Source organism: Merops nubicus, unplaced genomic scaffold (genome assembly GCF_000691845.1).
Source record: "Merops nubicus isolate BGI_N331 unplaced genomic scaffold, ASM69184v1 scaffold17162, whole genome shotgun sequence".
NCBI classification, from domain to species: Eukaryota; Metazoa; Chordata; class Aves; order Coraciiformes; family Meropidae; genus Merops; species Merops nubicus.
The window spans coordinates 43,056-65,625 of NW_008595920.1; the positions used below are offsets into that span (position 1 = coordinate 43,056).

At 50.0% G+C, this 22,570-nt stretch overlaps 1 protein-coding gene across 1 annotated transcript; it reads right to left on the reverse strand.

Annotated features, from left to right (window-relative positions):
• Nucleotides 1-14,959: 14,959 nt before the first annotated feature.
• TMX1 (thioredoxin-related transmembrane protein 1) lies at nucleotides 14,960-22,566 on the reverse strand (the record flags this gene model as incomplete). Its single annotated transcript, XM_008936234.1, has 7 exons — nucleotides 14,960-15,144; nucleotides 15,919-15,988; nucleotides 17,329-17,430; nucleotides 17,514-17,559; nucleotides 20,319-20,447; nucleotides 21,697-21,742; nucleotides 22,518-22,566. Coding segments are annotated over 7 exons (627 nt in total), but the record flags the coding sequence as incomplete, so codon positions are not given.
• Between the last annotated feature and the right edge of the window lie 4 nt (nucleotides 22,567-22,570).

Below are 22,570 nucleotides of genomic sequence, written 5' to 3' on the forward strand. Positions count from 1 at the left end.
GGACATTTTGTGACCACCAACCAGGCAAGAGCTTTCCAGTGAAGGACCAAGAGCAGCAGGACCAAGCCTTGACACAGGAGGAGAGCTGACACTGCCTGTGCTGCCAACCTGTTGCCAAGGCTTCCAAGGCAAGGAGGGATTTTCTCTGTTGGAGCCAAGCCATGGGGACCTTGCACTGATAAACGGGGTTGGATCTGATGCCCACGCACAAGGGTAAGGTGCTGGCAAAAGCCAGATTGACTGACTCAGCAGCTCTCATTCCAACAGAGCATCAAAGCTGGGGGGGAAATTAAAGTCCATCATTGCCCTGTGACACTTATGAGCTCAGATAATGCCACAGGCTACAGGCAGGTCTCTTTTTGGAGAAGGCAATGAAACAAAGCCTGATGAGATGAGAGGCAGAGGATGAGGAGCTCAGCTGGCTCAACAGTTCCTTTCCAAAACAAGGAAACCTCCAAGTGTGCTCACTTTGTATCAATAAAGTTAAAAAATACAGCAGTTGAGCACTAGTCTGTTTTAAATGTAGATGTTAGCGTTGAGGGTGAGAATAAAATGTAATTATCTAAAAGCTCCTGTGTCCATCAGGGCAGTGGAAACGGCAGAGTCAGCAGCCCAGTGACGGGGCAAGGGGCAACGGGCACAAACTGGAACCCAGGAGGTTCCATCTCAACAGAAGGAGAAAATTCTTTGGTGTGAGGGTGTCAGAGCCTGGAGCAGCTGCCCAGAGAGGCTGTGGAGTCTCCTGCTCTGGAGAGATCCCAAACCCACCTAGATGCCATCCTGGGCACCCTGCTGTGGGTGACCCTGCTTTTGGAGGAGGATTGGACAAGATAATCCCCACAGGTCCCTTCCAACCCCTACAACTGTGTGTTTGTGTTGCACAAGCCTGGCCAAAGGACTGTCCCATCTCCAGTGCCCATACCAGGAGGGTACAGGAAGGGAGGGTCCCCTATCTGGGGGTCATATTCTGCATCACTCTGGGCCAAATTTTGCCCTGAAAGGTTTGCAGGTGCTCCTGGGCTCTGCCCCATGGAGAGGTCACCAAGCATCTCTTACCTACAGTGATAAGAAGAGGAGGAGAAGAGGAGAGGCTGTTTCAGTTGGAAGTGAGCTACTAGGATCATGTAGTCCAACTATCTGACCACATCAGGACTGACCAATAATTAAAGCAAATTATTAAGGACGTTGTCCAAATGCCTCTTAAACACTGCCAGACTTGGGACAGTGACCACCTCTCTAGGAAGCCTGTTCTCCCTGCACCCACTCCACTCCAGCAGAAGCGTGGTCATCCCTGCCCAGAAAAAAAGTCCATTCCTGGTGCACTTCAGACCCACGTCATGTCCTCTAGAGTTTTTGTTGGTTTGTTTTTCTCTGCTTTTAAAACAAAACAAACCAGCCAACAACCAACCCTGTTTAGAAAGTCACAGGAAATAACAAGAAGAAATTGCTGACAAGCGTCCCACTGCTTGAGTGAGAACACAGAGCTCAGCTCTCTAGATTCCCAGAAACACAGTCCAGATGTGGCTCTCCACAGGAGCACAAGCCAAGCCACAACCCCCAAAATGACTATCCCTGAGACTGGGAAACTTCCCCAGCTCCCCTTCCAGCCCCTCAAGGCGACTGACCATGCCCCAGGCAACACCCAGCCAAAGACCTGAGAAAACACAGGGTTGGCAGCAGAGCCTGGAGGGGCCCTCCCCGTCCCTCACGTTGAAGGTTTGAGGTGAGGTTGTTGGAAGTATAGTCAACTGATCCATGCAAAGCCCAGGTTTCTTACCTGGGTGTCCCCAGCTTGTCCCACAGGCTGCAGGTGGATCAGCAAGTATATGGAGAGTCCCCAGCAGAGCTAAAGGCAATAGGAGGGTCAATAACAGCTCCAGTGAGCCTGGCCTCAGCTCTTCCAGGGCAGAAAGTTTTGCCCTTACAGGATCTCCAGGTTATCCTTTCACACAAGACCTTGTTCTCCATCCGTTGTGTTTGCAAAGGTGGCAGCGAGCACCAAGGGCAGCAGGGGGGAACAGAGCACAGCTGGGACACTTGGCCGCTCTTGTATTATTCATGGTCAGACACTCAGGACACACTAATTAGAAGGGTTTGGTGGCACAAAGAGGCTCACCCAGCCCCCGCCCTCGGTGCTTGATGCCTTTTAGGATGGTACAGGGGGTCTGCAGAGATCCCTCAGCTCCTGCAGAGCCAGCACTGAGAGCAGCGGGGAGCCCAGGAGCAGTGACAGCTCCCACATGGGAGCAGAGCGCCCGAGGCTTTGGGGAGGGGGCTCAGCTTCCCCTCTGCCCTGCTCTGGGGAGACCCCCCTGCAGTGCTGGGGCAGCTCTGGAGTCCTCAGCACAGCAGAGCCAGGGACCTGCTGGAGCGGGGCCAGAGGAGCCCCAGCAATGCCCCGAGGGGGGAACCCCTCTGCTGGGAGCCCAGCAGGAGAGAGTTGGGCTGGGGCAGCTGAGAGGAGAAGGCTCCAGCTGGGGAGACCTGCTGGGGGCTGCCAGGACCGCCAGGGGCCTGTCAAAATGCTGGGCGGGGGGAACTTTTCAACAGGTTCCCAGCAAGCAGAGCAGCTGAGCTGGAGAGAGCAGCCAAAGCCAACTTACCCCTCTCTGTCCTCTGACAGGCTGTGAAAGCCACGGGGACGCCAAGCAGCACTGCGTCCCCTCCAGCTGAGCCTCAGCTGCCCTTAGAGGTGAGGCAAACCCAGCAGGCAGGCTGGTGTTTGGCCATGGGGAGAGCCAGAGGTCCCTCTGGAGTTGGGGAGATGAGTCCACCCTCCCCAAACACAACCTGGGTTTTCTTCTCCAATATCCAACATGAAGAACATACCCTTGGGGTTGAAGTTTAAAAAAAAAGTCCCTCCCTCCCCTCCAGCTCCATCCCAGCCTGTGAACACCAGATGGCTAACCAGGAAAGGTTCTCCAAACACCATTGGGGTGGTGCAAGTCAGAAGTTTTTGACAGATGGTCCTTTTGCCAGGAGGATTTGCCCAGCCTCCCCGAGCGTTTGCTGCAGACAGATTGCCCTGCACAGCCTCCAGCCCCTGGCAGCTGAAGCATGGCAGCTCCAGCCCCAAGGCACCTCTCCCATCCTTCGCAGGGTGCAAGGAGACGTTCCCTTCTCCTGGTCATGCACAGAAAACTGGTTGGGGATAAAAACTTCCTAAAACCAGCAGATGTGGTTGCATTATTTAAGCTGGGAGCAAACCCATTGCCTGGCAGGCAGGCTTGCACTGCAGCCCTCCTGCCTCCCTGGCCAGGCAGTGATGTCCCACCAGCACTGCAGCCACATAGCTGGATTCCTTACATCCTAAAAGGTCACTAAAATGGGCCTTCCATCCCTCTGGGAAGAGCTGAGTTTATTTTTCCATTAAATCCCTGGTGAGCTGAGTGGGGCTGGGAGGCAAAGCGTGGCCATGGGGAAGCTGCCTGGGCCACCAAAATCCTCACTGCTCTTTGGTCACCTGCCACGGACTCAGTGGAGGGCACCATGGGATGGCTGATGGTTGCTCCTGGAAGCAGAACTCCAGACTAAGCCTGGCCCATCTGACCCACGGGCTCAGACAAGGGGAATTCAGGGAATCATAGAACTGTAGAATCATTTTGGTTGGAAGAGACCTTTGAGATCATTGAGTCCAACCCAGCACTGCCAGGTCCCCACTGCCCCGTGTCCCTCACACCACATCTCCACAGCTTGGAAATCCCTCCAGGGATGGGGACTCCACCACTGCCTTGGGCAGCCTGATTCCCTGGGAGTTCCAGTTTACCCATTTCACCCACCCCTCTCTGCTACCCTGACAGGTAAGGGGATGTCTGTTTTACTTCCAAAGTTGAAATGACCTTTTTGTCCTAGAAGACCTGCAGCTCTTGGCTCTTATCTTGAAGCTCCCAAGCAAAGAGTGAGGCCAGTGGGTGAAAGAGTCTCACATCCAAACCCCTTCCCTGAAAGGCTGTGGGTAGCTCCCAGGGCCTCCTTCTCTGCTCTTCGTTCAAGGAAAACCTCCTGCTGCCATTATTCCCTTGGCTGGATAAACGTTCTTCTAACCAGGAGACTTACTCCCTGTCCAGCAGAGATGATTTACTCCCAGTGTTCCTCAAGAGAGTTTCTCTGCAGTTGCTATGATCCCCTGATCAATAATTGAGCGTGCAGCCACGCTCAGGACTGTGCCTGTGCTGCTTGCGTCGCTCCTGAGCTCGCTGCTGCCTGGGAGAGCAGCCGTGAGTAATCACATCTCCTCCAACATTGCTCCTGCTCTCAGCCAAGCAGAACAAGCAGCTCACACTGCACATGAGTCATGTCCCCTGGAACTTCTCATTTTAGCATCCCGTCGAGGCGAGCAGCTTTGCAGAGGCACCTGCGAAGGGCTGCAAGCCCTCGGTGTTTCAAGAGATAAATAAAGGGGAGATAATTAAACTCCATATTTCAGTCTTGTAGGAGGGGTTCGTATAAAGGGATTCTTTCAACCTACCAGAGAATCCAATACAATTCAACGATTAAAGCAGAAGAGCAGACATAAAACCCGAGGAGGAGAGGCCAGGGGAGCTGCTGTGAATACAGATCGTGCACCCAAGCCTTGATTGAGCTCCCCACCTCCCCCTGTAGAAGTCCAAGCTTGTTGCTGCTCCCATTTATCTCTCACGGAGTAACAACCGTGCTGCCTAGAGCTGAGGATCAAACCAGCAGCACTGCAGAGCGAGAGCCTGTCTGACTCATTTATCCTGCACACACGAGCTCAAACGCCTCATTTCCTGCTGAAGAGATGATCATCGACCCCAGCGCTGGTTCAAACCTCCCCATTAGAGTGATGGATGGCTCTGGAGATGGCCAAGTGTCCTTTGTGACTGAATTAGACAGCGGGTGAGGGATGGAAGATGATCTACCCCTTCCCAGTTGTCCCCAGGAAGCTCCACCACCGCAGCTTGGATGAACCACCTCAGGGGTCCGAGGCATCTGTGGAGCCATGGGCTGAACCCCTCCTCTCAACACGTTACCTGGTTCAACACGTTGCTTCAAAAATCCTCCCCTGGGAATGGGAGCACCACTCGGTAGGACAGCAGGACACTCCCCAGGGTGGTTTGAGGAAGGCAGAGAGGACAAAAGATACGACCATGGCAGTCTGGAGAGGACTTCTTGGTGGCAGTTCCTGGAGTTCCAACAGCCTGGCTTGGATCAGCACTAGTGTGGCCAGCAGGACCAGGGCAAGGATCATCCCCCTATAGTCAGCACTGGGGAGGCTGCACCTTGAAGCCTGGGCTCAGTTTTGGGGCCCACTCCAGGAAGGGCCTTGAGGGGCTGGAGCGTGGCCAGAGAAGGGCAGTGAAGCTGGGGAAGGGTCTAGAGCCCAAGTGTGGGGAGGAGCAGCTGAGGGAGCTGGGGGTGCTGAGCCTGGAGCAAAGGAGGCTCAGGGGAGACCTTCTGGCTCTGCACAGCTCCTGACAGGAGCCTGGAGCCAGGGGGGGGTCAGGCTCTGCTCCCAAGGGACAGGACAAGAGGAAATGGCCACAAGTTGCCCCAGGGGAGGTTTAGGCTGGACCTGAGGAACAATTTCTTCATGGAAAGGGCTGTCAAACCCTGTGCCAGGCTGCCCAGGGCAGTGGTGGAGTCCCCATCCCTGGAGGGGTTTCCAAGCTGTGGAGATGTGGTGTGAGGGACACAGGGCAGTGGGGACCTGGCAGTGCTGGGGGAAGGGTTGGACTGGATGATCTTAAAGGTCTCTGAACCAACCTAATTCTATAGTTGTATGAGAACACTTCCAGAGGGCAATTCCCTGTTGTGTGCCCAGTGCCATCAGCACACAAAGGTCAAGCAGCAAACCCAAACCCCTAAAGCTTGGCTTTTCACAGTCCAGGCCTACTTACCTGACCCTGAACACCTCTGACAGAGCCTGCAACCCTTCTGTGACAGCCTGGGAAGATGGCTCTGTGGTGAGGCAGCTGGTTGTCACCATCAGCCCTGGGGACAGCGTGGCCAACATCAGAGACAAGCTGCTCTCAGACACAGCAGACTTCTGGAGCCAGGAGTTTTTCCTTTGGAGGAGAACCACAAGAGCCAGAGCCCTGCGGGGGCTCTTAAGCAAGAGCAGATCCAAGCCTGGTGTCCCCAGGGCTGCAGATAACCCATCTCAGCCCAGGCTGTGACTCAGCTGGGCCAGCAGCCTGCAGCCCTGGGCACCAGGACCATCAGTCTACGCCTGGCCCCTTTCCTGTGACTTCTAGCTGGGTGAAATGAAATGGAAAAGAAATTCAGTTCAGAAGGTCTTGTCTAGCACAGAGAGGTCCTTCTCTGGAGCAGTTCACAGGTCTGGTGGGATCAGCGGCCCCTGGTTCCCTCCCTCCCCAGCTCTGGAAGTCTGTGGCCACAGCAGGCTGAGCGCCTGGCTGGCACAGCCACAACCATGCCAACCAAAGTGGACTTGCTGCCCAGCTGTTTTCTGGAGCCACCAAAACTGGGCAATGCTGTCCCAGGCCTTGCAACAGCTGGGGAGCAGAAGACCAAAAACACAGAGCCCTTTGTCTGCACACCAACAAGGGATGAGGCACCGAGTCCCCACCACGAGGGACAGCAGGATGGGACACACCAAGGGTCCAAGTTGGGGAAGTTCCTGCTCCTTTCTGGTGCTCTACCAGGTCTTCATGTCCCCAGCAGGCTCTCTATGCTCAACACAGCCCACAGGATGGACATTCAAGTGCCTGTCAGACAGCTAGCTGCAGCAGCTTTGCCTCAGGTCTCCATTTATCCAGCAACTTGGACAAGGTAAGACAGGCTCATGGAGAAGGAGATGCCCAATATGCTGCAGAAGATGACAGTGCTTTCAGACTAATGGACAAGGCTAAAGCCAGTGTGACCAACGTGATGAATCAGAGCTGTGAAGCTGCAGAGGAGAGGGGAGGAAAGTAAAAAACAAGGCTTAGAGCTTCTAGTCCCAGGGCTCAAAAGAAAGGCAACGTCCTTCTCAAAGGCTGAGCCCTTGGGTGCTCTGTGCTTGCAGCCCCCCAGGGCAGATGGGACCTCCAGGGTGACCAGGAGCCCTGTCCCCAGACATGAGCCACCACCCGCTGTGCCTGAAGTCCTCAACGACACCCACACCCCTGCAGGGCTGCCAAGATGCAAAGCTTTTCCTTCAAGGAAATGATAGAGGTCTTATCTCACTATCCAGGCTTGGCCCTACACGTGCCAGAAGGGTTCACAGGATCCCAGCATGGTGGGGTTGGCAGGGACCTCTGGAGATCATCTCATCCAACCCCCCTGCTCCAGCAGGTCACTCACAGCAGGGTGCCCAGGATGGTGTCCAGGTGGGTTTGGGATCTCTCCAGAGCAGGAGACTCCACAGCCTCTCTGGGCAGCTTGGTAGCCTGACAGGAAAGAAGTTTTTCTTTGTATTCAGGTGGAACCTCCTGGGTTCCAGTTGGTGCCCGTTGTCCCTTGTCCTGTCACTGGGCACCACTGAAAATCAGAATCTGTCCCCATTCTCTTGCCCCCTGGGGCTCAGGATAAACCCCAACATGCCTACCACAGCCTTCCTGCATCCCCAAGGGTTGGACTTGATGGTCTTAAAGGTTTCTTCCAAACTAAACAATTCTATGATTCTAAGAGAAAACAGAGTAGAACACAGGAGCTACACCTCTCCTCATGTCCTGTAACCTCCACCCCAGGAGCCCAGACCACGTGGAAAAGGCAACAGAAGAGGGGGCAGCTCTTAGTGCAGGTAGGACAACACCTACCACGATGCCCATCAGCCCTACCAGCCTTCAGATGATGTCCTGCATCCATGGGGGACATGGATGCAGGACATGGATCAGAGCTCCAGAGTGTCACCCTTCATCCCTCCCAGGGACCCTGTGGCTGCAGGTCACTGTGGCAGAGCCAGCAGGAGAGCCAGCAGTGCTGCTGGGGGGGCAAAGAGCCCAGAATGTGCTGGGGCCTCCTCTTCAGCCTTTGAAAAATACAAATAACATTGAAAAAGAAATCAATCACACAGTTAAATCAACCTAAAAACCATATAAACCTCAGAACTGACAGCATTCAAAGCCAGCAAGCACCTCTCCTAAGCACAGCTCTCATCCCAGGGAGGGAGAAGTGCCAGGAATCAACTTAAAATTGCAGTTGATTCTCTCTGGAAGGAATTGGGCTGATAAGCAGCACTATAAATCTCTGAGCTGGCAAGGTAGATCATTAAGGGGAAATGTTTAGAGAAATTAAATCCTTTTCCCTGCTTCTTATGCTAATAGGAAAAGGGAGCTGATTTGCAGGAGGACAACATTTAGCAAGATCTAATTCGTCAAAGTCCCCATCTGTTCTTCTCCTCATGCTGAGTTTGTCAAAAATGAGCTTTCCTTCAAGCAACACCCACGTCACATTTAACCAGAAGAGGCCAATTCTGGAGAGATTGGTAAATAAACCACTTGTACAAATCCAGTCAGGAAAAAAAAAAACCAGACAGAGGAAGGGCCTGGTGGATAGGGATGTGTCAGGATTGAAGGGATTAGGAGAGACAGCAGAGCAAGGATGGGGACAGTGAATGACAGATCAGCACAGCCAGGAAAATAGCTCAGAGCAGGGGCCAACGTGGGGTTAATGACAGCAGAAAATGGCAATGTCCAAACCAGGACCCTGCATCTCCACCTCCCCTGCAGTTGTTGCTCCTGGATGAAGCAGGATCTGGAAACAGCTCCATGCTGGAGCCACTCTGAGTGTGGGGATCCGTAAATTCCTCCCACAGCCCATGGAGCTCCAGAAAGTCTCCTAAGAATGTCCTTCTCTTATGGAATCCCAGCATGGTGGGGATGGAAGGGACCTCAAAACTTGGTCATCAGGGACTGAGGTTACAAGGTTACACTCCCACACTCTTCTTTAGGTGCAGGATTATTCTGGATGCCCCACTCATTCAATTTATTCAATTTCTGTATTCAGTGAGAGGCTGGAGCGTGGCCAGAGAAGGGCAACAGAGCTGCTGGGGAAGGGTCTAGAGGCCAAGTGTGGGGAGGAGCAGCTGAGGGAGCTGGGGGTGCTGAGCCTGGAGCAAAGGAGGCTCAGGGGAGACCTTCTGGCTCTGCACAGCTCCTGACAGGAGCCTGGAGCCAGGTGGGGGTCAGGCTCTGCTCCCAAGGAACAAGGGACAGGACAAGAGGAAACAGCCTCAGGCTGCCCCAGTCTGATGTGCTGCACAGGGATCTCCAGCAGCAGAACCCTGCAGCTCGGGCACGGATCCTGCTGGGACACGCACACCAGGCGTGGGCACAGACCCACTTCAGCTACAGCCTGGCAGCAGGCAGAGGGGAAAACCCCTGACATGAGCTGCCCTGGAGACAAAATTGGGTTTTCTCCTTGTTCACAGAGCAGAAAATCCAGAGAGCTGCAGCTGCTGTGCGGGCAGGAGCCCCGGGGCAGGAGTGCAGCTCTGCTCAGCACCTGCCTTCTCCAGAGCCCTTCTTCCCCTCCCAGCCCTGCACAGCCCAGCAGCTGTAGAGCCCCACCAGGACAGTGCAGAGAGGAGCTTGGGTCTCTCTGGAGCACCCAAAATGCTGCTCCTGCCCCAGGGTTCCCCCATCATCTCCCCCACGGAGCCAGGAGCCCAGCTATGGCATCAGCTGCCTTCTCTGCCCCCAGCCACCTCCTGCCCTAAAACCACAGAGTGGGTTGGGTGAGGAGGGACCTTTCAAGGCCTTTCAAGTGATGATCCCAACCACCACAAAACAAATCCACCTGTGGGAAGCACAACAGCAGCAGTCAGACACTTCCCTTTGCCATCGTTACCTCCAGCCCATCCAGGTCCCACCACTCGGTGACCTCCTGCTGCTCTTCCTCTACCTCAGCCTTAATTACTCATTTCCTCATGTCCTTTCTTTAAGGAAGTTCTCATTGACCTGTAAGCTGCTTTTTCCAGTTGTTTGGTCCATGCCATGCAGCTACACTACAGGCACCCACAGCCTAAGGTGATGCAGCTGAACTATAGGTCCATGTTGTTCCCATACCCACTGTCTCCTTTAGATCAACTGAAAATATTTACATTTCATGCTTTTACCAGCCTGTTTTCAGCCATTGAGTTACTTCAGGTTTCTCTAGAAGCAGCATTTCTTCCAGGGGCAACCTTGCTGTAGCATCTCCATGTTGCCACCACGTGGTCAGCTGACTCCTTTCACTTGCTCTCCTTTTGCCCATGCAGCTTCTTCCACAGTTCTCCAGGAAAGTTAGAGCAGCCCTGTGGGAGATGTGCTCCAAAGCCCTTTAAAAAAAACAACCAACCAACCAACCAAACAAACAAAAAAATTAAAAAGGCCTTTATCCATACCCAGAGCAGAGATCTCAAGTTTGGAGCCTTTGGGGTTCTCAGAGGAGCGTGAGGAACATTAGCTCTTGGCTAACTACCTGATTCTACTAGAGAAAAGCAAAGAGCAGTGTCCTTGAGCTCCTCCCGAGGCAGGAGAACCCCATCCAGCCCTGCAGCCACATCCAGCCTCAACCCCACCATGAGCTGAGGCCCCTGGAGCAGGCTACAACCAAGTTCTCCATCTCCTAGGCCTGCAGAAGACAAGAGGTGCTTTCAAAAGTGACCATGGGACATCAGGATACCATGAACGAGCTGAGGGACTTCAGTCAGCACGTCTTGCAAAAATAATAACCAAGCTGGTTTTTATGCCTCTGCCTGAGTGCTGTGCTGGCAGCCTCCTCCAGCCCAGCCAGGTCTCACTACACCACCCCATGGTGGGATGAGTTTTAGTCATCCCTGAAGAAATTCAGCAGAGCATTGAGGTAAACAACTCCTGACAGCTCCTGGCAGGGTTTGTTCTTGCAGTCTCTCATGCTTAAGAAAAAAAAATGTATCTACAAAGCTCCAAGAAAAACCTCAGGTCCCACTTGGGGGGCCCTGGCCAGCTTCAGCCATCACTCCCTGCTCCCTCAGGGCTGTGGCCTCAAAGATCTGGGAGAGGATGGACCTGGGATGGATCATCCTTGTCTGGATGGATCCTCATCAACAGATGGATCGAAGCAGACAGTTCCTTTGGAAACCTGTCACACCACCACCCACCACACCCATCAAACCGACCACAAACCACCCCAGGTAAAAGCACACCACAGTAGACATCACACAGATTCAGCTCCCTCAGCAAGAGGTTCCAGAAACATCCTTTTTTTTGTCTCCACACAGGATTTCATTGATCAGCTCTCCTGTCATGGCATCACCACTCACAGACCCTTCAACAACCCAAAACCTTTGGGAAGTTTGGCCACAGCCACGAGGTGGACACAGCAGGTATAATTTCTATCAGAACCCACAACAAAACCTGCTTAACACCAAATATTTCACCTCTAATTTAAACACCATTTCTCAATCCTAGCCTACATTCTTTTTGCAACACAAGAATCCATTTCACTTCAGCACAAAGTCTGGTGTGCATGAAAGCTCCTTCCTAAACCATACCAGCCATCTACCCAAAATACTATGAGCCCACCTTGCAGTGCCATGAGGCACCCGAGCCAGTCTCAGCTGAAAACCACAGGTACCCCAGCACAGCTTTAGACTGAAGTATTATGTGAATTTGTCTTTTCAAAAAGACTTACCACAAGTAAGACAAAAAGGCTCTGGGGAGACCTTCTGGTGGCCTTCCAGAGCTTCAAGGGGGCCTAGAAGAAAGCTGGGGACAGACTTTTGAGCAGGGCCTGTTGGGACAGGACAAGGGGGGATAGCCTCAAACAAAAAGAGGGAGATTCAGACTAGAGAGAAGGGAGGAATTTTGGCTGCTGAGGGTGGTGAGCCCCTGGCCCAGGTTGCCCAGAGAGGTGGTCGCTGCCCCATCCCTGGAACCATTCCAGGTGAGGTTGGCCGGGGCTCTGAGCAACCTGCTCTAGCTGCAGATGTCCCTGCTCAGGGCAGGGGGTTGGACTGGATGACCTTGAAAGGTCCCTTCCCACCCAACCCATTCCAGGATTCTATGAAATAGTTTGTTAGAGTGTTATTTTTTTTCCCACAGAAATAGCTGCAGTTTTGCTTCACCCCTAGAGAGCAAGACACCCTCTTAAATAAAGACACAAACACAGGAATCCAAAGCTGGTGGATATTTTTTTACTTGGAGACCTTCTGAAACATTAAAAAAAAAAAAGCATTGTTACAGTTAATTCCTTCTGGAAAGAAACTGGACATGCTTGGTGGCAATATGGAAAGGGCAGCTTGACTTGGACAAAACTGGTACTCAGGCATCATCAACACAAGGACAGGCTTTTATGCACTCATTACATTGCAACCTTCACTCAGCCCCAGTAAACATCTTTGGAATACAGATTTTTTTAAAAAAAAAAACAGTATCAGGAAACTTAAATATTCACAGGACAAAACCATAACATTCTTCAGAAGAGGAAGATTTACAGAAATGAGCAAACATGGGCTGCAGATGGGGGATGAAAACAGAGTTTGCAGAAGTTGAACTGGACATAAACACAGGTTTGCTACAGGGGCTGGAATCCAGCAACTGGGAACATTCTGGGAGCACTAAGAGGCAGTTTTGGGATTTGGTGACTTGCCTGAGGCAGGGAAGCAGTAAGGGAAGGTAGGTGTGCAGAGGGTAAGGCTCATTAACACTAGAAGTTCTTGTGAAACCAGGAGGCTACAAGTACAGCAAAAAAAAAAAAAGGGTTTGTTCTTTTAAAACTTAGTCCCAAGTTATCAGCATATACTTTCTATATTGCACAAAAAGTTGAAAAGTAACCCAAAAATTAGAAAACCCTGCGTTTGTAACAGCTACAGTTAAATATCTTCCAAGTGGAGTCAGCCCAGAGTTCAGTTTGACATCACCCAGCATTTCTGTGGCCCCTGGCTTCTCAAGCCCTCTCCAAATACATCACTGACCAAAACCAGTGCTGCTAGTTCTCCTCTGTACATCACAGATTTATTGCTTTATTTCACTAGTGACAAAGGCTAAGAGCTAAACTTTTAGAGAATTTAAGGCAATTCCACGAGACCAGTGCCTGAAGGGCATTTACAGCACACAGTGGTCTTCACTCAAACACCAAGAAAAAGTTCACTATTAAAAAATTACAGGAACACTCCTGTTTGAGCCAAAAGGATCCTTCCAAACATCAGTTTAATCTTCCTAGCATAGCCCAGCACTGAAGCTGTAAGTCATTCTAGAGCAGCAGTGTTCAGAAAAAGCAAAAGGAAGAACAAGTCAAAGGAGGAAATGCAGGACAACTTTCAGAACTCATTCTTACCCAGCTAAGCACTTGTTGGGGGATTAACTCGGGTATTTAGACAGAGGAATCACTTGTTTCCATCCATAACACAGAGGATGAGCTATGATCTATCAAATATGCTGAAAATGTGACTTACAAAGAAGTGTTCAAGACTGACAAAACCCACAGTGGGTTCTTAACAGCTTTACAAGCTGCTTTCACCTGCAAGAGCTCTGAATGCTGTTCTTGCCCAATATTCCTTTCAGATTCCACAGAGTTCATCACAAGCTCCTCTGTCTTCTTTATAATCACTAGGAGAGCCTGGCTTAAGAAAGTGAAAACATCATCAAGGGCATTTCTACATTTGTGGGTTTAATTATACATGATCAAGTTTACTGTTGACACAGATTTATCAACTGCCAGTCCTGCAAACCCACTCAGATGAATGTTTAAAAAATATAAAACAAACAAAAAACCAAATAAAAAACCACCACTCACCAGAACACCCAAAACAAACAAAAAAAGACCAGCAAGAACAGGCTTGTCAAAACCCCTTTGGAGTGCTCAGCATTAGTCTAACCCTTCCCTTGCAAATACTTTGGAAATTAACTGAAAAAATATGGAATATTCTTCACAAGCAATGCAAGATAACAGTGGTCCAAAGCACAGGTGCATTTTCTTTTATTTCTATAGAGTGAAAACAAATATTGTACAGAAAACAAGACTACAGGGGGTTTCTTAAAGGAAAAAACAAAAAGGGTTTATCATTTCAGAGAATGGAAACCAGAAAAGATGAGTTTCTGTAAAAGACATTAAGAAGCAGTTATTTCAACTTCAGGTACAGCCTGACTGGGTTTGCAGTGAGACTGGATCAAGCTGAGATCACTGATAATGTATTCTGTTAAAAATGAGCAGAGTCCTACTGCCAGCTGGCAGGGTGAAGAGATCTGCACCCAGCAGAGGACCCTGTGTGTAAACTGCTCCCATCTGAATCAGTCACAGAGACAAACAGGACCTCAGGGTGCTATCTGCCATTTTATCTAGAGAATTACTTCACCAAGAAGCTCACAGAGTTTGCTACAGCCTTTTTGAGAAAGAAAAGGAATGTGAAGAGCAGGTTTCTGGTCAGGCAGAGAATCCACGCTATGCAGAGAGCTTGTGGGAGCTTGCACCTGGGAGGATGGCCAGGACAGGCTCCAGCTTCTGTTAGAGGGCAACTTCCCCTTTAAATATTAAAGACAGCAAATTTCATTTCTTTGGAAGAGGAAAGACTGGGGAGTGGGGGTCATAGCACTCACTGCCATAGCAGAAAGTTTGTCTCATCAAAAGCTTGGAGTGTGTCCTGTACCTGAAGAAACTTTTCCCCTCAGCATTTCTTCAGAGCACAACTAGATTTACACTGAGAAACCCTTTTGAGTGCTTTACCAGCAGACAGGTTAGTGCATTTTCCTTGCTAATGTTCCCTAATGCAACAAGTACACCTTTTTACATTCTGTTTAAAAAAAAAAAACAAAAAAACAAAAAACCCATGGAGCAAGTCATTCAAGAAGCCACATCAGTAATTTCTTGGCACTTCCCTGCACACAGGCAGGAGAAGTTTCAGCCATTTGCAACAGCATGTTTTAGTTTGGAATGCCTGACACCAGGGATGCTTTCTCCTTTGTTTTGTTTTCCTGAATTCATTAAATGCATCAATATTACCATGACAGGAGCCATTCTTCTCTTCAAGCTGAAGGATTTGATTTATCTCCTTTTGAGTCAGTGACTCAAGAACTAATCCTGCCTGCAAGCAGAGCTAAGACTTCTCTGCAGCAGCAGCAGCAGGAGGGTTCACAGGGCGCTGCCTGACGGTGTTGGGTGCTGAGTTCCTGTCAGACACCCCTCTCCCCTCTGCTTCATCATCTGAGACATCCTCCTCATCTGCTTCTTGCTCTTCATCCAGCTTTTTCAGCAGCTGAGCTGACTCTGGGGCTAGCTTTCCTTGAGGAGAAAGGAAAACATGCATGCACAAACACCATTACCATGGGGGAAACACTTTTTTTTTTTAACATCACAGGCTGGCACAGAATTTAAATGACTTTAATCCAGGCAGCACTTTCCAGTACCAGTCTCTTAAACTGCTATCTGAGGTAGGACTGTTGCCAGCGTGACGTTACCCACAGGTCAACTATTAACAGGTTATTACCAGATTATTACCAGCATACATTCATCAAACTACCTAGACAAGATAATATAAAACTTCCTCTAGCTTTGAAAAAATAAGTCAGATTCCTACAAACCAGCATTCAAATGTTCTTTCATTACTTTTTTTAAGATTACCTTGAAAAACTCCAGCAGCTAACCCCAAACTCCATCCCTTAACTATCCACAGAAACACAAACTCACTTTTAACCTTCATTTTGCCCCTAAAATTTGAGCAAGCCCTCAACTTAGCCAGGCTGAGAGCTCCACTCTGAACTTTTATCTCACTGCACATGTGGAATTTCCTACCTTGCAGGTATGAAAATGCTTTAAAAACATTTCTCTAGCTCCTAAAAAAAAAAAAAAAACAGTTGTTCAAAAATAGTTTAGCTTTAACTACGAACCCACAAGGAAGCCTTAGGGCAAACAGCTGCAGGTAAAGAAAAGAATCCCTCACAAGTGCAAACATCTACCCTAAACCTGATGTCCTGCAGACACATGTTACATACCCACAGTTATTAAACCAGAGTTACTAAACAGCTTCTCTGAGTTACAGGAGTAGAGCAAGCTTACTTGAATGAGGGTACTGTGGTGCTCTCTGCCTCTTGGAGGGACAGATACAGTCTGCCAAGAACACCATGATCTGAAAGCAAAGGAAGACAAGTTTAAATCTCCAAACATCCAAACACATTAGAATAATAGAATTATTTAGGTTGGAAAAGACCTTTGAGTTCATCGAGTCCAACTGTTAACCCAGCACTGCCAGGTCACCACTAAACCACATTTAGTACCAGATCTACACAGCTTGGAAACCCCTCCAGGGGTGGGGACTCCACCACTGCCCTGGGCAGCCTGGCACAGCCCTGGACATTTTTTGGGGAGAAATTGTTCCTCATGTCCAACTTCAACCTCCCCTGGGGCAACGCGAGGCTGTTCTTGCTTTTCTTGTCCCTTGGGAGCAGAGCCCGACCCCCCCCGGCTCCTGTCAGGAGCTGTGCAGAGCCAGAAGGTCTCCCCTGAGCCTCCTTTGCTCCAGGCTCAGCACCCCCAGCTCCCTCAGCTGCTCCTCCCCACACTTGGGCTCTAGACCCTTCCCCAGCAGCTTCGTTGCCCTTCTCTGGTCACGCTCCAGCCCCTCAAGGTCCTTCCTGGAGTGAAGATGCCCTTGGTCACCTCATCCAGGTCATGGATAGAGATGTTAAGGAGAACAGGCCCATTACTGAGCCCTGTGGGCACTGCTTGTGACCAGCTGCCAACTGGATTTAACTCCCTCCCCCACCACTCTCTGGGCCTTGCCATCCAGACAGTTTTCTACCCAGTGAAGGCTACACCCATCTAAACCATGAGCAGCCAGTTGCTCCAGGATGATGCTGTGGGAAACTGTGTCAGAGGCTTTACTAAAGTACAGATAAACATCCACAGCCTTTCCCTCAGCCACTGAGTCACCTTGTCAGGGGAGGAGATCAGGTTAGCCAAGCAGTACCTGCCCCTCATAAACCCCAGCTGACTGGGCCTGACCATCTGCTTGTCCTGCATGAGTCCCACAATGGCACTCAAGATGATGTGCTCCATAACCTCCTCTGGCACTGGGGTCAGACTGACAGGCCTGGAGTTCCTCAGATCCTCCTTCTGGCCCTTCTTGTAGATTTGCTAACCTCCAGTCCACGGGGACCTCCTTGGTTAGCCAGGACTGCTGATAAATGATGGAAAGTGGCTTGGTGAGGACTTCCACCAGCTCCTCAGTACCCTTGGGCAGATCCCATCCAGCCCTAGAGACTTGTGTGTGTTTAAGTGGTGCAGCAGGTCACTAAGAATTTCCTCTTGGATTACAGAGGCTTTATTCTGCTCCTTGTCCCTGTCTTCCAGCTCAGCAGGCTGGGCTCACACAGAACAACTGCTCTTCCTATCAAAGACCAGGGCAAAGAAGGTGTTAGATTAATACACAGTAGCCAGAGGCTGATTTGTCTCAAGTGCTTCACTTACAAGTCCCAGTATCAGTCCTGAGAAGAGAGTTGCCAAGGCAAAAACAGCATAGGAGCCCCAGACTGGCATCCCAACCTTCTCTGTTAAATATCCATGGCAGTGCTGGAACAAAAACACAAGAGAATCCTTTCAAGAACAGCTGCACACCACATCTGGTAAGATAAAACAGAGAGGTAGGCACATACCCTGATCCACATGGACAACTGAAACAGAGCTGACATGCTGCTCATCCTGAAACAAAGCAGAGGAAAGGAACTGAGAACATCTTTAAGCCCAGCAGATCTGTATCTCCTCATCTGCCTGACTTGTCATTACCTACTCCCACATTGAACAGCTTTCTGCTCATCTCTCATTTCCCTTCTAACTGCTTTGATTTTTATCTTCTGCTTTGTCTTTTACTTCACCAAACACTCGTTTCCCATGAAGCTACTTTCAGTACCAACTTGTATCATCTTCCACACAGGGACAACTACAACTTCACCAACTTCTTTGACTTCCACCTCCTGACATGAATTTCAGTCACTTTTCTTTATGTTCCAAGTTTTACTTGGACCAGCAGTCAATGAGCAGCTGGAACTCTAGTCAAGATATTAAGAATTAAGTGTCTAGATGTTTTATTAAAGTGAGAAATTAACTTATTAAAACCCCATCAGGTTACATCAGAAGGGAGAGATCTTCAGGCCCTTAAGTTTAGGTGTATTTTACATTATTTCTATGTATTTTACACACAAGAGGAAAAGAGCAGGCTACCTGCAACACATATCCTGCCAACTCTGACATTTCCCTGTTACTGTGACACTTCAGCATTAAGTATTTGCTATCTGTAAAGGAAAGGAGAATTTCAAACATTAAGGCACCATAAGTACTTATGAGTGAGGTGTAGAAACAGGCTTCTAAAAGAAAACTTATTCAATTATCATGCCTAAAATTAGCATATGTTTTGCACATCCCTTGGTGCAAGCTGGTAATTTGGAGGAGACCAACCCCACAGAATGAGAGGGTTCAAAGAGCAAAGTAATAATTGAGCTTCCTTGAAGGGCTACAAAAAAACACCCTATCAAATTTCAGTGAAGGGTAACATTTCCTAAAGTGAAGAATGAGCCAAGGTAGTGCAGGTAGCACAGAGGTGTTCCTGTCATCATTGCTCCAACAGGAGGAAAGCCAGGAACCACTGGGCTCATCTGCCTCAGGCACTGGTGTCCCCAGCACACTTCACCCCACAGTTACTCAACGACTCTGAAACCACCACACAGCACATGCAGCAACAACTGAACATGCTCCAGAGCCACAAAACCAGGAAGAATTCCAACGAGGGTGTTTCCTCTCAGACTACAGAGACTCCCCACCTCACCATTCCTTCAACAGAAGAACCTTCAGCCCTCCACTCTGCTTTTAACTTGGCTACAGGCAGAATCATAGTATAGGATCATTAAGGTTGGAAGGTACCTCTCAGTCTAACCATCAACCCAACACTGCCATGAGCACTAAACCCTGTCCCCAAGTGTCACATCTGCACATGTTCTGAACCCCTCCAGGGATGGGGACTCCAGCAACCCCTGGGCAGCCTGGGCCAAGGCCTCACCACTCTGCCAGGAAAGAAATTCTTCCTAATATCCATCTAAATCCTATTGATCATTGCTTTGGTGAAGAGCCCAACTCCCACCTCACTCCAACCTCCTTTTAGCTGTGGAGAGACAGAAGGTCTCCCCCGAGCATCCTCTTCCCCAGACTCAGCAACCCCAGCTCCCTCAGCTGCTCCTCATGTTCCCCAGACCCTCCCCAGCTTTGTTGCCCTTCTCTGGCCATGCTCCAGCCCCCCAAGGTCTTTCCTACCCTGTGGTGCCCAAACCTGACCCCAGTGCTGGAGCTGTGGCCTCCCCAGTGCCCAGTCCAGGGGCGCGGTCACTGCCCTAGTCCTGCTGGCCACACTAGTGCTGATCCAGGCCAGGCTGCTGGTGGCCTTCTTGGCCACCTGGGCACACCCTGGCTCATCTCCAGCTGCCTGCCCACCAACCCCCCCAGGTCCTTTCCCTGGGGCACTTTCCTGCCCCAGCCTGGAGCGCTGCAGGGGGTTGTTGTGACCCCAGGGCAGGACTCAGCCCTTGGCATTGTTTAACTTCAACCCATTGGCCTCAGCCCATTCCAGCCTGGCCAGACCCCTCTGCAGAGCCTCCTGACTTTCCAGCAGATCAACACTGCTGCTCAATTTGGTGTCATTTGCAAACTCACTGCAGGTACCCTTGAGCCCCTCACTAGGTCTTTGACAGAGAGGTTAAACAAGACTGGCCCCAAAACTGAGCCCTGGGGAACAGCACTTGGCTGCCAATGGGACCCAACTCCATTCCCCACAACTCTCTGGGCTCAGCCATCCAGCCAGTCTGTAGCCCAATGAAGAGCCCACCTGGCTGTGCCATGAGCCACCAGCTTCTCTATCAGAACACTTTGGGAGATGGTGTCCAAGGCTTTACTGAAGCCCATGCAGACAACACCCACAGCCTCTGCCTTATCCCCCAGGCAGGTCACCTGGTCAGAGAAGATCAGGTTGGTCAAGCAGGACCTGCCTTTTATGGACCCATGCTGGCTGGGCTTCATCTCCTGATCATCCTGTCTTCTTAAGCAACCACCTTCTATCTAGCAACTATGTTGCTACATTATATTCCAGTTTTTACTGTTTATTTCCTAGAATTTAGCTGGGTAAACACCTTTTTGCCATAGAAACACGAGAACTTCACTAAGTTAAGTTACCTACAAGAGCTTAGTGCAACTACACAGCCACCTGTATCTTGTTGAAGTTTTAATGTAGACCTTGCTCAGGGCATCTTTGCTACTCACAACTGATGGAGGAGACATGGCCACCCACCCACCACGTTCATGCACTTCTCACCAGCAGAGAACTGCTGCTAACCCAGCAGGCAGCACATCCAACAACCTGTCACTGAAAGCATCCATGTTTGACAACAAAGTATTAGTAAAATCACAGTAGAACTTACAGGAAAGAGGAAGGACCAAACCATGATGAAACTGGTTCAATTGATTTCCATTCCTGGTCACTGATGAAATTTATGAAATCAGTTTTAGTTCTGGCACCCTGGTATCTCCTGAACTCTCCATCTTTACAGCTGCAAAACAAGCAAATCAAGTATTTTATTTTAGGCAGGCCAAGCGTGCAGCCTTTGCTGCCACTCAGCATCTTGCCTCCCATCACCTTCCCTGTTTTTCAGTTTTAATTTGTGTCCTGATTTGAACAGATCTGATTCTGTTCAGTGATGTCACCTCTCAGCTCAGCCCCTGCCCAGCCCCTGCCCTGGCTGAAGGTCCCGGCAGATCTCCCCAGCCAGTCTCTGCTCCCAGCAGGGACAACGCTCCATGGGCAGAGCTCCTGCCAAGGGCTGGGCTGGGCAGAAAGGCTCTGGCTGCTGCTGGCTCCTGGGCAGAGCAAGGGCACTGCTCAGCCTTGTGCCCCACGCTGGGGGGCAGGGAGGAAGAGGTGGCACCTGCGGGGAGGAGCTGCCAGGAGAGGGGACCCCAAACTGGCCAGCGAGGGATTCCAGCCCATGTAGGGCATGGGCAGTATCAAGCTGAGGGATGATGAGGGTCAGGGCTCTTCTCCAGTGGCCTTTGTCCAAGCAGAACTCTGCCTTTGATCCTGATTTGTGCGTTCCTGAACCCAGTCCCACAATCCAGCTCCTGAATCTGGTTCCCATCTGCCACCAAGTCCAGTCTGGGACCTCCCCAGTGCCTGCCCACAGCATCAGTGCTGACATCACTGCCACCAGGAGGACTGGACACTGGTTTTGTAAATATCTGTATATATTCCATCTTATTGTTATTTTCATTAAACTTGTTTTAGTTTTGTTTTCCAACCCATAAGCCTCTCTCCCTTCTTCCCTTTCCTTTCCCCTCTGGGAAGGGTGAGGGGTTAAGAGAGAACATCTGTTGTAAGTCTAGTGGACAGCCCTGACCCTAAACCTTGACACCAGCTCTAAAATATTTTCCAAATATCCCAATTATAACTATTTCTAGAAGCCTGATTCCATGTGCACCTTGGCTAACTATAGTCTGCAAGCCCATAAGAAGATAATGATCTTTCTAATGCACTTGCCACACGACTGCATTAAGATAAACCTACAGAGGAAAGATTGCAAAAGTGAAACACCCATGAAAAGACAGAATAAATAATGCCTGAAGGAAACAGAAAAAATCAGCTGGCAGCCCTGCAAGGTCACAGCAGGTAAGGCATTCGTTATCTCTGTTCAAAGTCACTCACTTGCTCACAGAGCATTGTAGAGCTCAGTTATTTCCCCCCAAAATAGGGGAAAAAAAGTGTCTTCTCTCCTCCAAAACAATACTGCTGCTTTACATACTTACTGATAAATGGTAGGAAGAGCTGTTATGATAAATCGTCCACTTAATCCTGCAAGAAAATAATTATTTTCAGAAGAGTAGAGCACTTTACATAAGAAAAGGCAAAAAATATTCTTGTGCATCAAAACAAAACCAGCTGCTCTCCCAGGTAGAATTGCGGTCAGCCAAACTTGTGCCTATCAAAGTGCTGCACCCAATCTAAAAGAAAGGTCCCTGGGCAAAGAGTGAGGCAGTTTCTCCATGTGGAAAACCTGATGTCCCAGGGATAACCTGACATAGTCTACTCAACTGTTTTGGTTGCAGCTCTTCAGAGAGAAGCTCTCCTTTGCCCACATGACCTGCAACCACCAGCACTGGCAGAAAGCAATCTAAGTGCACTATCAAAAGCTCCTATATGATTTTGGAGAAAAGTATCAGCATGCAGAAGGTAACTTCCACAAACCTCATGCAGACATGAGGCCCAGAGAGCTTCAGCTGAAGGACACCAGGCTGCCTGGGATCCCTTTTTGCCAACAAAAAGAGGTACAAGAAAGGCTGAAACCACACTTTTACTCTGAATAACGCTTGAGTATGGCCAAAAAAAACCCTTAAAATCCCCCAGATGACTCTCTAGAGAAATCCCCTCGTTCCCTTTAAGAAAGTCTTAAGTGTTCAAGCTACATAAAGCAACCTGCCTTCAGTAACGATCAGTAAGAGATCTTAACGGCTTCCTATTAACGCTGCTGATTGCTAAAAGCACAACTCTCGCACCGAAGCCTTTCCCCGAAGGCTCAGAAGCCCAAAGCCCCGGGGAAGGCCCCAACCCAGCCCGCCAGACCCCTCACCCGGCTGCTCCGTCACGTCCACTTTGGCGATGTTCACTTCCAGGTCCTCTCCC